The 14,152-nt window shown below is 45.6% G+C and overlaps 1 protein-coding gene across 5 annotated transcripts in view; it reads right to left on the reverse strand.

Moving 5' to 3' along the window:
* POLR3A (RNA polymerase III subunit A) overlaps window positions 1–14,152 on the reverse strand; it is a 69,084-nt gene that overhangs the window by 30,386 nt on the left and 24,546 nt on the right. For all 5 annotated transcript variants that reach the window (XM_084845228.1, XM_084845231.1, XM_084845232.1 and 2 more), the window contains 6 exons: window positions 9,493–9,657; window positions 7,446–7,618; window positions 6,568–6,679; window positions 5,783–5,901; window positions 4,324–4,461; window positions 96–266 (listed from right to left, as the gene is read on the reverse strand). In XM_084845228.1, coding sequence (XP_084701354.1) covers window positions 96–266; window positions 4,324–4,461; window positions 5,783–5,901; window positions 6,568–6,679; window positions 7,446–7,618; window positions 9,493–9,657 — 878 coding nt within the window. The remainder of the gene's footprint in view (window positions 1–95; window positions 267–4,323; window positions 4,462–5,782; window positions 5,902–6,567; window positions 6,680–7,445; window positions 7,619–9,492; window positions 9,658–14,152) is intronic.

Raw genomic sequence — 14,152 nt, forward strand, 5'->3', positions numbered from 1 at the left:
AGAGCCAGTCATTAGAATCCAAGGTCAAGATTTCCATCAAGCCTCTCATGGCATATTGAAGACTATACCAATTTGAGGAGACACCCTACACTTACCCTGATGTTATCCAGGACACGCTTAAACTCCAGAGGTTCATCTTTCCCCTCCATGGCTGCAGGATCTAAACCATCCCCACCATAAATGAACTGTATAATGTCACCAGTAGAACTCCTGACAGTCAAATCATATTGTGAGCACAGATCTTCAAGTGACTTCACCAGTCGTCTCTGGGAAAAGGTGGTGATGGGAAATAACCTCTTTAGGACATATATATTAATGCAGTTTACAAAGGTTTATAAAACATGGCTGATGGCCAATTCACACACTAATTGCCAGATACAGGATGACCTCCATGAGTAATTCCTACAATGGGATATCCAAAGAAATGTTTATTTGGTTGTGCAGTTGCACTGTGAGAGCCCATATACAGTATGTCTGGAAATAACTTCATTTTATTTATTTATTTATTAAATTTATTAATCGCCCATCTGGCTGGCCACCCAGCCACTCTGGGCGATGCACAAGCATATAATAAAACAGTTTAAAACAATAAAATTCTACAGCAAAAACATTTTCTAAAATACCCTAACCCACCCCAAACGCCTGCCTGAACAACCATGTTTTTAATGCACGGCGGAAGCTCATTAAAGAGGGGGCATGGCGGAGTTCCCTAGGGAGGGGGTTCCACAGAGTGGGGGCCACCACAGAAAAGGCCCTCTCCCTCGTCCCCACCAGTCTAGCTGTCCTGGCTGATGGAACAGAGAAGGCCATCCAAGGCTGATGCGGCCTGTCTGGTGTTGCTGGAGGCACTCCTTAAGATAGGCTGGGTCGGAACCATATAGGGTTTTAAAGGTCAAAACCAACACCTTGAATTTGGCCCGGAAAACAACTGGTAACCAGTGCAACTCCTTCAGCACTGGAGTGATGTTATCTCTCTGGCGGCTGCCTTTAATCAGGCGAGCTGCCGCGTTCTGTACCAGCCGCAGCTTCCGAACCGTCTTCAAGGGTAACCCCAAGTAGAGCGCATTACAGTAGCCTAAATGAGAGGAGACCAGGGCATATACTACCGATGGGAGCAGACGGTCAGGAAGGAAGGGGCGCAGCCGCTGTATCAGATGGAGTTGATACAGCGCTGTCCGGCTCACAGCTGACACCTGAGCCTCCATGGACAGCTGGGGGTCCAAAATGACCCCCAGGCTGTGGACCTGGTCTTTCAAGGGTAGCCGTACCCCATTCAACACCAGGTCAACATCCCCCAGCCTCCTCATGTCTCCCACCAAAAGTACCTTGGTCTTGTCAGGGTTCAGCTTATTCCTCCTCATCCAGCCACTCACCGTCTCCAGACATTTGGACAGGGATTCTACGGCCAACCTTGGTGAAGATTTGAACGAGAGGTAGAGCTGCGTGTCATCTGCATATTGATGACACCACACCCCAAACCTCCTGATGATAGCCCCCAGCGGCTTCACATAGATGTTAAATAGCATCAGAGAGAGGATGGAATCCTGTGGTACCCCACAAGTGAGTGGCCGCAGGTCCGAAACCTCCACTCCCAGTGCTACCCTCTGGTACCTGCCGGAGAGGAAGGACTGGAACCACCGCAATATGGTGTCTCCAATGCCCAACCCCTCCAGGCAGTCCAGGATACCATGGTCAATGGTATCAAAAGCTGCTGAGAGGTCGAGGAGAACAAGGAAGGAGCATTCACCCCTATCCAGAGCCCTCCTCATATCATCCACCAAGGCAACCAAGGCCGTTTCTGTCCCATGCCCAAGCCTGACTGAAATGGGTCTAGATAATCAGCTTCTTCCAAATGTGCCTTCAACTGCATCGCCACCACCCGCTCAATCACCTTGCCCAAAAATGGCAGATTCGAGACTGGGCGAAAGTTGTTCAGAACGTGGGGATCCAAGGAGGGCTTCTTTAAGAGCGGTCTTATCACTGCCTCCTTGAGGGCTGATGGCATTACTCCCTCCTCAAGGGAGGCGTTCACCACCGCCCTGATCCCCTCACCCAGTCTCTCTCTGAAGCCCATAATGAGCCAAGACCGCCAAGGATCAAGTAAGCAGGTGGTCAGCCTTACAGATGAAAGCACCTTGTCCACTTCATCAGAAGGACGAAGCTGGAACTGATCCCACAAAACTGGTTTGCCACAGGCCGCCTCTTGCTCACTAACTGTATCCACAGCACACAGAGTAACACTCCTAATTCAATCAATTTTATCTGCAAAGAGCCTTGCCAAGGCCTCACAGGAGGCCTTAGAATGCTCCAGTGGTTCCGGAGCCACTGGACTGACCAGGCTCCGGACCACTTGGAACAGCCTCCTGGGACAGCACTCTGCAGACGCGATAGAGGCAGCATAATATTCCTTTTTTGCTGCCTTCACTGCCACGTGATAGGCTGAAGGTACAGCTCTAGCCCGTGCCTGATTGTCTTTGGAGCGAGACTTCCGCCACCGGCGCTCTAGCTGTCTCACCTCCTGTTTCAGAGCTCATAACTGCGGATTGAACCATGGTGTTCAGGGGGAGAGGGCGTTTCGGAGCCACCCGGTCTAATGCTCCAGCAATTGCGGCATTCCAGCCACCCACCCACCAGGGTCTCGACCGAGTGGCCGTTGGCATGCTCCAGAGAATCCCCAAGCGCGTTCAGGAATCCATTCGGATCCATAAGACGCCTGGGGCAGACCATTTTAATGGGAAACAAACACAAGGTCTAGTGCATGACCGGCTACATGGGTGGGCCCAGTTAGAATATGGTGCAGCTCCCAGGAAGCCATGGTCTCCATGAAGTCCCGAGGTGCTCCTGTGAGGATGGCCTCTGAATGTATGTTGAAGTCCCCCAACACCAATAAGTTAGGGGACTGTACACGCACATCAGAGACCACCTCAAGCACCTCGGCCAGGGAGTCAGTCGTGCAGCGGGGTGGACGGTACACGAGCAGAATCCCCAGACTGCCCTTCGGACCCAACCTCCAGTACATGCACTCAGCAACCCTGGTCTCCCGGAGAGGGGGTGTGGTGAAGACCAAGGACTCTTGGTAGATAACAGCCACTCCTCCTCCCCGATCCCCAGCCCTCGGCTGCTGTGCGTACGAAAATCCAGCTGGACACATGATTGCCAGAGTTGGAGCAGTGGCCTCAGCCAGCCAGGTGTCTGTAATACATGCCAGGTCTGCACCCTCATCCAGGATCATGTCGTGGATGAGGGATGTTTTCTGGGTAACAGACCTGGCATTGCAGAGCAGCAAACGAAGGCCCGAAGATGGAGTCACGTCTCCCCCAGCCATCCTTTGGCTCTGGACAGGCCCGGAACAGTGGACAGATATTAGACATCTCCCCCTTGTTCCCCTTACCTGGCATGGCCTGCCCCTAGTGCTCCGCCAGCGCCTGCCGCCCAGCCTCCTCGCCCAGCCTCATGCATTTGATCCGCAATGTAATAAAATAAATGGGAACCATTCCAGAACAGTACACTGAAATATAATTACAAAGTACCCCCTCCAGTCTCTCAAGTGAACATTCCAACTACTTAACCAATATTGCAGGCTTAAAGCCATCAAGGAACAATCCTGATGTGCTTCTACCTGGCTTGGATAAATCTACAGTTAAATCTCTGTCAAGGTCTCAATACATTTTTAATTAGCTTATTTGAGAAATGCACCACATTCCATATTTGCAAACACTGACAGTCTCTAGAAGGGGTTATGGTGGAACAGAGATAGTTTTTAAAGTATAGTGGCGGAAAAAAAATTCACCTGGAGCAATTAGCCCTCTTGGCTCCTTTCCCAGGTGACTTTTAGGTGATGACTTCAGAGTCCCTTCATGTGACGCAGCCTCATGCAGGCCTGTAAATAGCTACTTGTTTGTCTGGCTGAAACAACAAAGAATCAGTTCCAGACAACCAGGCAGAAAGTTTCTGTAAAATGGAAGAACTGCGTTCAGTCTCTTTCTTTCTGGCCACAAACATGCCACGCACATCTAACATAGGTGAATATGACCTGACAGTAGTATAAGTTTCTGCAGTTTTTGCAAGGCTGCCCCTTCATGCTAAAAGTACTGTTAAGATGTAAACAGAAGACCTACCATCTTTCCTTTCACCATAATATGGGTCACCATATCTATATGGTTCTTTCCTTCTGTGTTTCTACCCTTTCTTCACCCTCAGAATTGAAACCAGAGGAGACTGAGACCATAGACAAGTGAACCTTTAATTTAATGGTGAATAAAAAATTGTGACAGTTTGCTACACTAGGCTTGTCCTTTCCCACAAGCAAGTGTCCCCAGTTACCTGCATGTATCCAGTTTCAGCTGTTTTTACAGCTGTATCAACGAGACCTTCACGACCAGCCATCGTGTGGAAGAAAAATTCAGTGGGCGTCAAGCCAGAATAGAAGCTGTTGGCAACAAAACCTTTAGCTGCTGGAAGCTGCAAGAGAAAAAGACTTCTGAAATATGTTGCACTTTTAGAACGTGCATTCACAGTCAGTGTGATGTAGTGATTGGAGTGTCTAGCTAGGATTGGGGAGACCCAGGTTCAAATCTCCAGACATGAAGTTCAGTGGGTGACCTTGGCCCAGTCACTATCTCTCAGCTTAACCTACCTCACGGAGTTGTTGTGAGGATAAAATGGGAAGAGGGAAACTGCCCTGAACCCCTTGGAGAAAGGTAGAATATGAAAGTAATAACAGAGACATTATCAGAACACTGCTTGCACACATGGTAAGTGAGCAGATATCTCTCCCAGACTGGCTTTGCCTTATGAATTCTTCAGGAAGTGCCACATAAAAGTAAAACAATCACCCACAGAAAGCAAAATGTGAGATCACATGTCCTACTAGTATCAGGGAGGAGGAGAAGCAACAGAGTGATTTTTGCATAACAGGCTTTTTGCATAACAGTTGAGCTGATCACAGGGCTGCTTGGTGAAGCAGAAATCCAGTGTGGTTGCTATCCTTTCCCAGACTCCATGACCATAGACCTACTCCCAATACTTAAGCCCTGTACCTATTTGTTTCACCTTTACTCCAAACAAACTCCATTCTCCACTCCCTGGTGGATTCTAGAGAAACCCAATGCTTTCTGCAATATCAGAACCCCCTCTATTTCCTGAGGGATGGGAAAGATATTTAACTGCAATGGGCAAAAGAGAGAAAGAATGCATTGCATTTCATGCCTGCCAGCTTGTGGGCAGGGAGGGACTGGCATACTGAGGAAGGATGCTTCTGTATACCAGGTGCTGGGCAGCATGAGCAGGAGGGTCCTGTTGTGCTCATGCCCTACTTGTGGAATTCCCATAGGTATTTGGTTGGCCACTGTGCAAACAGAATGCTAGACTAGATAAACCTTTGGTCTGGTTCAGCAGGGCTCTTCTTACGTTCTTATGAGAGAGAAAGACCAAGAACTGGGTAGATTGCCCATTAGAACTGTCATGTGCCTATGGAATAGGGCTCCTAAGTGCTATACTGTACCCTAAAGCAATTGGCTCAGCTTCTCCATTCAAATTAATATCAATAATTAACATTTACAGCATTTTTCCTGCCTGTTCACATTCAGATATTTTAGTCCTTACAGCAACCCTATGGAGTAGGTCAGTAGTATGATCTCCATTTTGCAGAGGGGTGATTTGAAAAACTCCGTCTTAGCTACTACACTGCACGAGAAAATCCATCTTCATCTCATTTTACATTCAGACCCACATCTCCCATGTCATGATGTCGCTTAAGCTGTTTAAATGCAACACTCTTTACCTTGGAATGCTTCTCAAAATGTGGCAAGGATCGGTTTTCAAAGCCATCAGGCACTCGGGACCCACTGATAGCCTGCTGTCCTACACAAGCAATCATCTGGGATATGTTAATGAAGGAGCCTACCAGGAAAAACAACACACACACACACACAGAGCAAAAGGTAAGCAGCATCCTTGTCTCATGTCTCAATGCAACATGTTGTTACAGAGGTTTTTCCTATTCCCCCCAAGCTCTGCTTGCAAACTTTCAAAAGACACAATAGAAAACTGTCTTGCTATTAATGATGTTGGACTTGCGTTTATTATGAATCTGTGCAAAACCTTTTAGAACCTATTACCAACCCCAAAAGAAAATGTGATAAAATCTCCAAAATGGAATTCTTAGCACATTAGACTGTACATGGGGAATAATTGGTTTGAATGCACCCTTGCATGGTAAGACCTGTAAGAGCTTTTGTGGTGTGGGCAAAAGCAGACCAAATACCCACTCCATGTATACACAAGTGTCCACTGAATTAGGGCCACTCTATATGGAGTTGTATAGACAGCAAACTTACCAGCACTCAACATAATGTAAAATTAAGATAGGGTTGTCAACAGCGCTATGTATAAGGCACAGCAATGACATTGATCACACAAGGACAGTTTGAGATGGGGGAAGAAGTCTGTACAGCAGGTATACTCTTAATAGAACAGTTTTGTTAACTTATACTGTCTTTATTGGCAACAGAGATGGAAGAATGATTTGATGACAATAGTTTGTTTTCAAAGGGCTAATGATCTTACCTTTAGAACCACAAAGAGCCATAATGAGGGGGCTGTTGCTCTTATCTAATTCTCTAAGACAGGCACTGCCAGCATGGTCTCTGATCACAGACAGCTCTTTCAGAATCAGTGCCTAGGAGGAGAGATTTATAATTAATAACTGATCATGACAAGAATTCACCTGTGCTGTATTTATCTCAAAATTTATCAATGAAATTTATCTTTCATTGCATCCTACAGATTCTAATCACAAATGAAATGTGGCTGAAATGGACAGTGCTCCTAGGAAAGAAATCTACACATATACTCTTTGGAATATAATAAAATTAATCAAAATAATGGAGGCAAGACTAACTGTCCACCAATCTTCCCAATCCAAAACAACTATTGTGCTTGCTGTGGTGGTATGCCCTGGCCTGGGCTCCTGTCTGGTAATAGGTTTATTACCAGAGAGATCAGAAGCTACCTCCTTCTCTCCCCTCCAATCACTGTCAAAAGAGGCAAACGTTCTCAGAGTGCAGGGAATCCCACATTCAAATAATTATTTGGTAGGAGCATTCATCTCTCTGCAATGAGCAGAACAGGTGAGGGGCAGGGAAAAAAGGGTGCATAAACCCGAAGTCAACTCCCAGTCTTTCCCTGGGCATAGTCCTTGGCAGGGGTATGGGGAGAGTATTAACTGAAAAGCCCCAGACTGTAACGAAACACCACATTTCAGGTGGCTCCATCACAGGACATCAGTTTGCTAAATGAAAACCTTAATGGCTGTGTGTCACCCATTGCAGGCTTGAGGGCCTATCAAAAGGTCAAGCAGTCAACTGTGCACAACTTGACCTCTGAGCTACAAACTCAATGCTCAGAATCATTAACCATCCTCCGTCAGATGGTACACAACACACCTCCAGTGTCTCTTCTGCTGTACAGCCAGGCTGTTGCTGCAGCTTGCCAGTCTTCAGCGCTTCAATATATTCATCGCATTTCTTATAGCCAGCATTCAGAAGTTCATATTTTGCCTTCAACAGCCCTTGCCCAGGGGTTACATCACCAATTCCAATTGAAAACCCACGATTAGCTAAATGAAAGACCAAATGCACACATCAGCTCATTGGGTGCTACACAGAGAGCCTTATCTGAGATTATTTTCCTCAGAGAAGAGTTTAACTCCTGGCTGCAAAAGTAGAGATAATTATTCTTTTTCTGTAACTAGCAAAACTAGCTAAGGGCGCAATTCTATCCAGATTGTCGGCAGCCTCCAAACTCGGAGGCTGTTGAGAGTCCAATGCAAAACAGGAGGACAGTGGAGGCTCCGTGCTCCAGCCGCCCTGAATTTCTGCTAGATGGGTGAATTTGCCCATCTAGCGGCAGCGCTTGGAGGCAGAGGGAAGGAGGCTGGGGAGGCCATAGAAATGCCTTACGGCCGTCGCCCCCCTCTCCTCTCCTCTCCTCTCCCCCCTCCCCTGGGAATGCCCCCTTTCCCCCATCTCTATGCTCTGTTTTCTGAGTACGGAGAGGCAGCTGGCGCGCTTCCCTCCACGCTGGCTATAAGGGGGAGGGGGAAGGGAGCACGGTTTCAGGGGCGTATAGGATGGCTCTCTTAAGCTCATTGTTAGTAGAAGGGCTTGCTGGCTTGTGCTGCATTTTGGCACTGTATGTTCTCTTCAGGCCTTTTTGAACAATACATTTTTATTTATTCATTGGGCAGGATCCAGATATTTTCCCAGAAGGAAGCCATGTTATTACTAGGACATTGCTTTTATCCCTGCACTCAAACTAGTTTATCTTGTTACTAGGAAATGGCAATTCTTTCCCTTTGCAAGTGTGCCCATTATTAGTGTTGTATAGAATGTGGTTACGTAACTGTTACAGGCATCTACTAACTAGACAGTACCTGTGAAATCACTACGTATGAATAACAACTGCCTTATCTGTTCAATGCCTGTGTAGCTATGAACTTTGATGGAGTTTTACATTTTCTTTTAGAATGCTTTATGTCCTCTGCCACTGTATATTCCTCCATGTGGATCTAAACGAAATCTAAAAACAAGGCTACATCCTGTCAAGGCCCCATCAAGCGAGCAAGATAAGAACCCAGAAGAGGGAGGCATATTAGGTCTGGGTCTGAGTCTGACCCAGGATGAGGCAGCCATGGAGGACCAATTCAGCAGCTCAGTCCAGACTGGAAATGTCAAGGGGAGGAATTTATACTTCCAGTCACAGAGACAGCAAGCTGGCCCACTTTGCCAGGCAACTGGAGCCAAGCCCCATGGAAGGAAGGCAGAGCCCACACCGAATTCCAGAGCCTGCACTAACACATAAGAACTTGGCATTGACCATTGTTGGAGCAAGTTCTTTTTATTTTTTCATTTCATTTTTCTATATCGCCTAACAGCTGAAGCTCTCTGGGTGGTCCACAAAAACAATCCGTGTCCAGCTGGATGCTGTGACCTGACCTGCTACCTACTCATTCAAACTGCTACTCCTCATTGGTCCCACAGGGTTTTGTCCATTCCTCGAGAATTTCATCTTGCCCTGCAACAACCCGGCCTGCTGGGACAGGACTGCCCCCTCCCTCTCCCTGCACACCTTTTCTACTTAAAATGGCTTAGGATATCCTTTTGAGCGATGTGCACTGACGTTTTTATTCAGTCCAAGTATAGCAAAAAGGTGCGATCACCTGAAAAGGGCCTTAAAAGGCCTAATGCAATGTACTGGTTAGTGTGCCTGACTAGAACCAGAAAGGCCTGGGTTCCCATCCCCACTCAGCAATAGTCAGTGACAGACTTTGGGCCAGTCATTGGTTTGTTGTGAGTATAAAATAAGTGGGGCAGGGGCTGGAGGGGGAGAACCATGTACACTGCTCTGAGCTCCTTGGAGGAACGTGGGATAGAACTGTAATGTAATAATACATCCATAACATTACCAGGAAGTATTTTTCGAGGCACTTACAGAGGTAGACAGGAGCAAGCCTGGCAAGTCGTGACATGGCATCTGCTGCCTCCACTTGTCCCCAGTCTCGCAGCAAAATGTAGAAGATGTTACTCTTGGATCCAGACCCTAAAGTTCCTTTGTCCATGCTGCCAGACATCAGCTCGCTATTGTGGATTATAACATCTGAAACACAGACCTGTTAAGTTGGCAACCTAAGCATCCCAAACAACACTGGTTTTATCACCCTCTCATTTGTTTCTTCTGCACAAGACCTAGTTCTCACTGAGGGGGTAAGCCTGTATCAGGCCATACCTCTTCAGACTGCAGCTGGGACCATGCAAGATGGAAAGCTCCTCCATACAACCCCCCCTCCACCTCCCATATATAAATTGAAAAACATGTTGGGGATGAGGTTAGGAGAGAATCCTGGATGCTAGCTTGCTATGGGAGGGATTTTTGGATGGAGGAGCATTTCATCTTATGAGCCCCCACCTACATTCTAAAGTGGTACAGCCCAGACACAGGCTTATAATCTCAGTGAAAATTAGGCCTAAGTAATTGCAATGGGTACAATGAAGAGGCATCTCCACCTCACTGCCCATCTATCAAAGACATCCATTTTCTGTCAACTAATAAATATTTCAACTAATATTTCTGTAAATAAAGTAATAATAACTTATTCAAGTGCTTTAAAAATAATATTAAATAGAAGGCAACAATCTATCAAGATGCTTTAGCATGGAAGTCTTCAACTTTTTGAGACTTAGGACCCTAACTTGCAACATAACACCCACTTAATATATTTATTTTTAAATTGTACTCATTTTTCTCCTCCTCCTGTGTTTCTCCCCTTCTCTTAAAAAACAACAACCTTAACTGAGATAATGGTGGTAGTGTCACCTGTGCAACCCACTGAAAGTCAGAGTATGACCCAGTCGTGGGTCCTGGCCTATCAGCTGGAAGGCCAATGCTTTAATGGAATTCACTACCACAAGATGTAGTGATGGCCACCATCTTGGATGGCTTTAAAAGGAAGACAAATTCCTGGAGAAGGCAATCAATGGTTACTAGTCCTGATGGCCATGTGCTACCTCCAGTATCAAAGCTATGGCCAACCTAGACAGCATAGTAAGAAGCAGAGACATCACCTTGCCAACAAAGGTCCGTCTAATCAAAGCTATGGTTTTCCCAGTAGTAATGTATGGCTGTGAGAGCTGGACTATAAGGAAGGCTGAGCGCCGAAGAATTGATGCTTTCGAACTGTGGTGCTGGAGAAGACTCTTACGAGTGCCCTGGACTGCAAGGAGGTCAAATCAGTCCATCCTAAAGGAAATCAACCCTGAGTGCTCATTGGAAGGACAGATAATGAAGCTGAAGCTCCAATATTTTGGCCACCTAATGCGAAGAGAAAACTCCCTGGAAAAGACCCTGATGCTGGGAAAGACTGAAGGCAAAAGGAGAAGGGGACGGCAGAGGATGAGATGGCTAGATAGCATCACCGATGCAATGAATATGAACTTGAGCACGCTCCGGGAGAGAGCGCAGGACAGGAAGGCCTGGCGTGCTATGGTCCATGGGGTCACGAAGAGTCGGACACGACTGAACGACTGAACAACAACAACAACAACCTCCAGTATCAGAGGCAGTGTGCCTATGTACACCAGTTGCTGGGGAACATGGGCAGGAGGGTGCTGTTGCACTTGTGTCCTGCTTGTGGTTTCCTGGTCAACAGCTGGTTGGCCACTGTGTGAACAGAATGCTGGACTAGATGGACCCTTGGTCGGATCCAGCATGGCTCTTCTTATGTCCTTAATATACCCAGAACCAAGTTATCTGATGCAGAAACCATTAGACCTCCAGCCATAAGATAAGGGAAAAATCCAAATACATTTCATTTTTTGTGACTATTTAAACTCCCCAGAGCATATCAGCAGTAGCAAGTTCTCAATCACAGTCAAAGACCATGGGAGCTTTTAACAATAAAAACTAATTACAAGAGTAAATACAGAGAATAAAACAAGGATAGAAACATAATTGTACATGGAAAGTCAGGTCCTTGTTTTACTGTATTTAAAGCTACAATTCTCAAGCAAGGAGAGAGCCCTCTTCTTACTCTGCCATGCATAGGACTGCAAAACTATATTTGTCTTTGGTAATTTAATAGACAAGGGAGACAGGGCTGTCTCTCTGTTCAAGATGTACCTATAAGGTGGATGTGTTTTTTAGCCTGCGGTCTACAGCATCCTTCACAAGAATTTCTGCTTCAGCAACAAACAACATTGTGCTGCAGGTGTCCACACCTTACTTGGGAACATCTGTTTTGGGGCAGTAAGATGTCTTTCAACTTGAACTTCAGACCTATTTTGTACAATAAAAGCAAACCAAGAATCTCCTCTAGGACAACATGTTGAAAGCAGGCAAAGGTTTGTTTAAATCTAGTTAACTTCTTAGTTAAACTCCATTCTTATTCAAAAATAATTTAGGGACTGTTTAGCAGCCTGACTTGAACCCAGATAGCTGCTCATTATTAGTTAGCCACAGAAACCAAAACTACACAACAAGTAGAATTGCCTGCGTTTTGCCCAGTGGCCAGTTACTAGCTAATAAAGGGGTAGTCAGAACTATTTACACTTGCCAAATAGTGACTATTCTCATCAGGAACAACAGCTCTCAAGTACTTTATTTTCTATTTCCAGAAGCTGTTAGTCAGGCCAGCTACTCCTGTAGTCAGTCCTGTAGGTCACAATAAAACAGACCTGTGCAAATTGAAGTCCACAAGCCAAACACAGCCCACCACATCAGGGGCTCAACAGGGCCTCCTGTGTTTGCTGTCTACCTCGGATTCCAAAAATGATGGGATGGGTCAAACACCTGGCAGGCCACAATACAGGGTGTTTCAAAAAGATGGACCCGATTTGAAATCGCTATATCTCTGCAACCACGAACTGCCCATGAATGAAACTCCTACCACTTGAAAGGGTAGGGCATAGAGTTTCAAATGATTACCGCAAGATGCCTCTCTTAGCGCACAAACAGCTCATAGCCTCAATCATTCGCAAGATGGCGACCCCGCAACACAAGGCGTTTTGTGTCTGCAGTTCAGCAAGACTGAATCCGCAATCGCGGTGCAGCGTGCGTTTCAACGGCGTTTTGGCATTGATCCACCAATGCCAAACGGCATTCGTCGTTGGTACCGACAATTTGAGGAAACAGGCTGTTTATGTAAGGGGAAGAGCTTTGTGCATATACTGCTTTGAAATTGGGTCCATCATTTTGAAACACCCTGGCTGGTGGGTTACAAATTGTGCAGGCCTGCAGTAAGACAATGAGGGGTTTAATAGCCCTGAAAGACTTTACGGTGCTCATTTCTCATCAATGCAACACTATCATATTTACCTGGCACCCTTACAACTAGACTGTTCAATTATATGTACTATAATACATGGGGGCGAAGAGGGGGAGGGGAAGAGAGTTCAATCCATAATGACTAAATCTTTTTCATCCCAATATTCACTTGCATGGAGAAATCCCCTGTACTTTTCTGATTACTTTAACTTTCCTAGACCATGCATTATCGGTAGCTTTCTTGCTGAACCATCTGTACAGCTGATGAGATTTCCTCACAGAATCAGAACCTCCAAGCTATTTTACCACACCCTCCAAACTATTTTATCACACCTCCCTGCAGAGATATTTAGGTCATTCTACTTAGTGATCCATCAGTTCACCGTAGCCTTTCATACTCTATTTTCTACACAAGACGTATTAAACTTTCTCCTGAAAAACCTCTAGTCCCTGTAAAATATAGCTTTTCTAAGGAGTTTGCTTTTTCCTCCTTGTACCACCTACTTTTCCATGTCCAGAAAGAATTTCAACAGGTCTTCCTTCATCTAGAAAGCCACTTTACACGGAACATTTTCTGTATTTGTTTATTTTATTACATTTCTGTATCCCCATTTGCCAAAGCTCTCAGGGCAGTTCACAACAATTAAAACCATAAAATACAGTATAAAATATATTATGAAATTTTTAAGTATAAAACTACAGTATAAAATGAAGTAAAAACCAAATAAAACCTAGCAGCAATGCAGAGTTTTAAAACATGCTATTTCAGTTGCCCAAGTTCATCTTTTCCATCCACCTTTCCCCTGAAGTCTCTGGCCTAACTCCTTAGCTCCAATCTTGAACTGAAACAAAAACAGAAGTATGTCGCCACCCTCCCTTTGTTGTCTCCCCTTCTGTCAAAATTTAGGTTGTAAACTCCTTGGGGAAAGGACCTGTCTTTTTGGTTGGTATTTATTTAAAAGGTACTATATAAGACCAGAACACCCCTGCTGGGTCAGATGAAAGGTCTACCTTGCTCAACATTCTGTTTCCAAGAGTGGCCAGCCAGATCCTTCTGGGAAGCTCAAGAGCAGGCCAGGAAGGCAACCGCCCTCCTCAGCATCTGGTATTCAGAAGCATCCTGTTTTTGTACCTGCACATTCCATTCAGCCATCGTGACTAATGGCCACTGATAGATCTATCCTCCAGGAATTTTGCTAGTCTCTGTTTAAAGCCATCTAAGCCAATGGCCATCGTATTATCTTGCAGCAGTAAGTTCCATAAGTTAATTACGTGTTATCTACACTAACATACTTTCTTTTGCCTGTCCTAATCCTCAAACTGTCCTGAATAA

The sequence above is a fragment of the Heloderma suspectum genome, chromosome 3, assembly GCF_057233095.1.
Source record: "Heloderma suspectum isolate Gila_16-S chromosome 3, 16-S_ref, whole genome shotgun sequence".
Lineage (NCBI taxonomy): Eukaryota > Metazoa > Chordata > Lepidosauria > Squamata > Helodermatidae > Heloderma > Heloderma suspectum.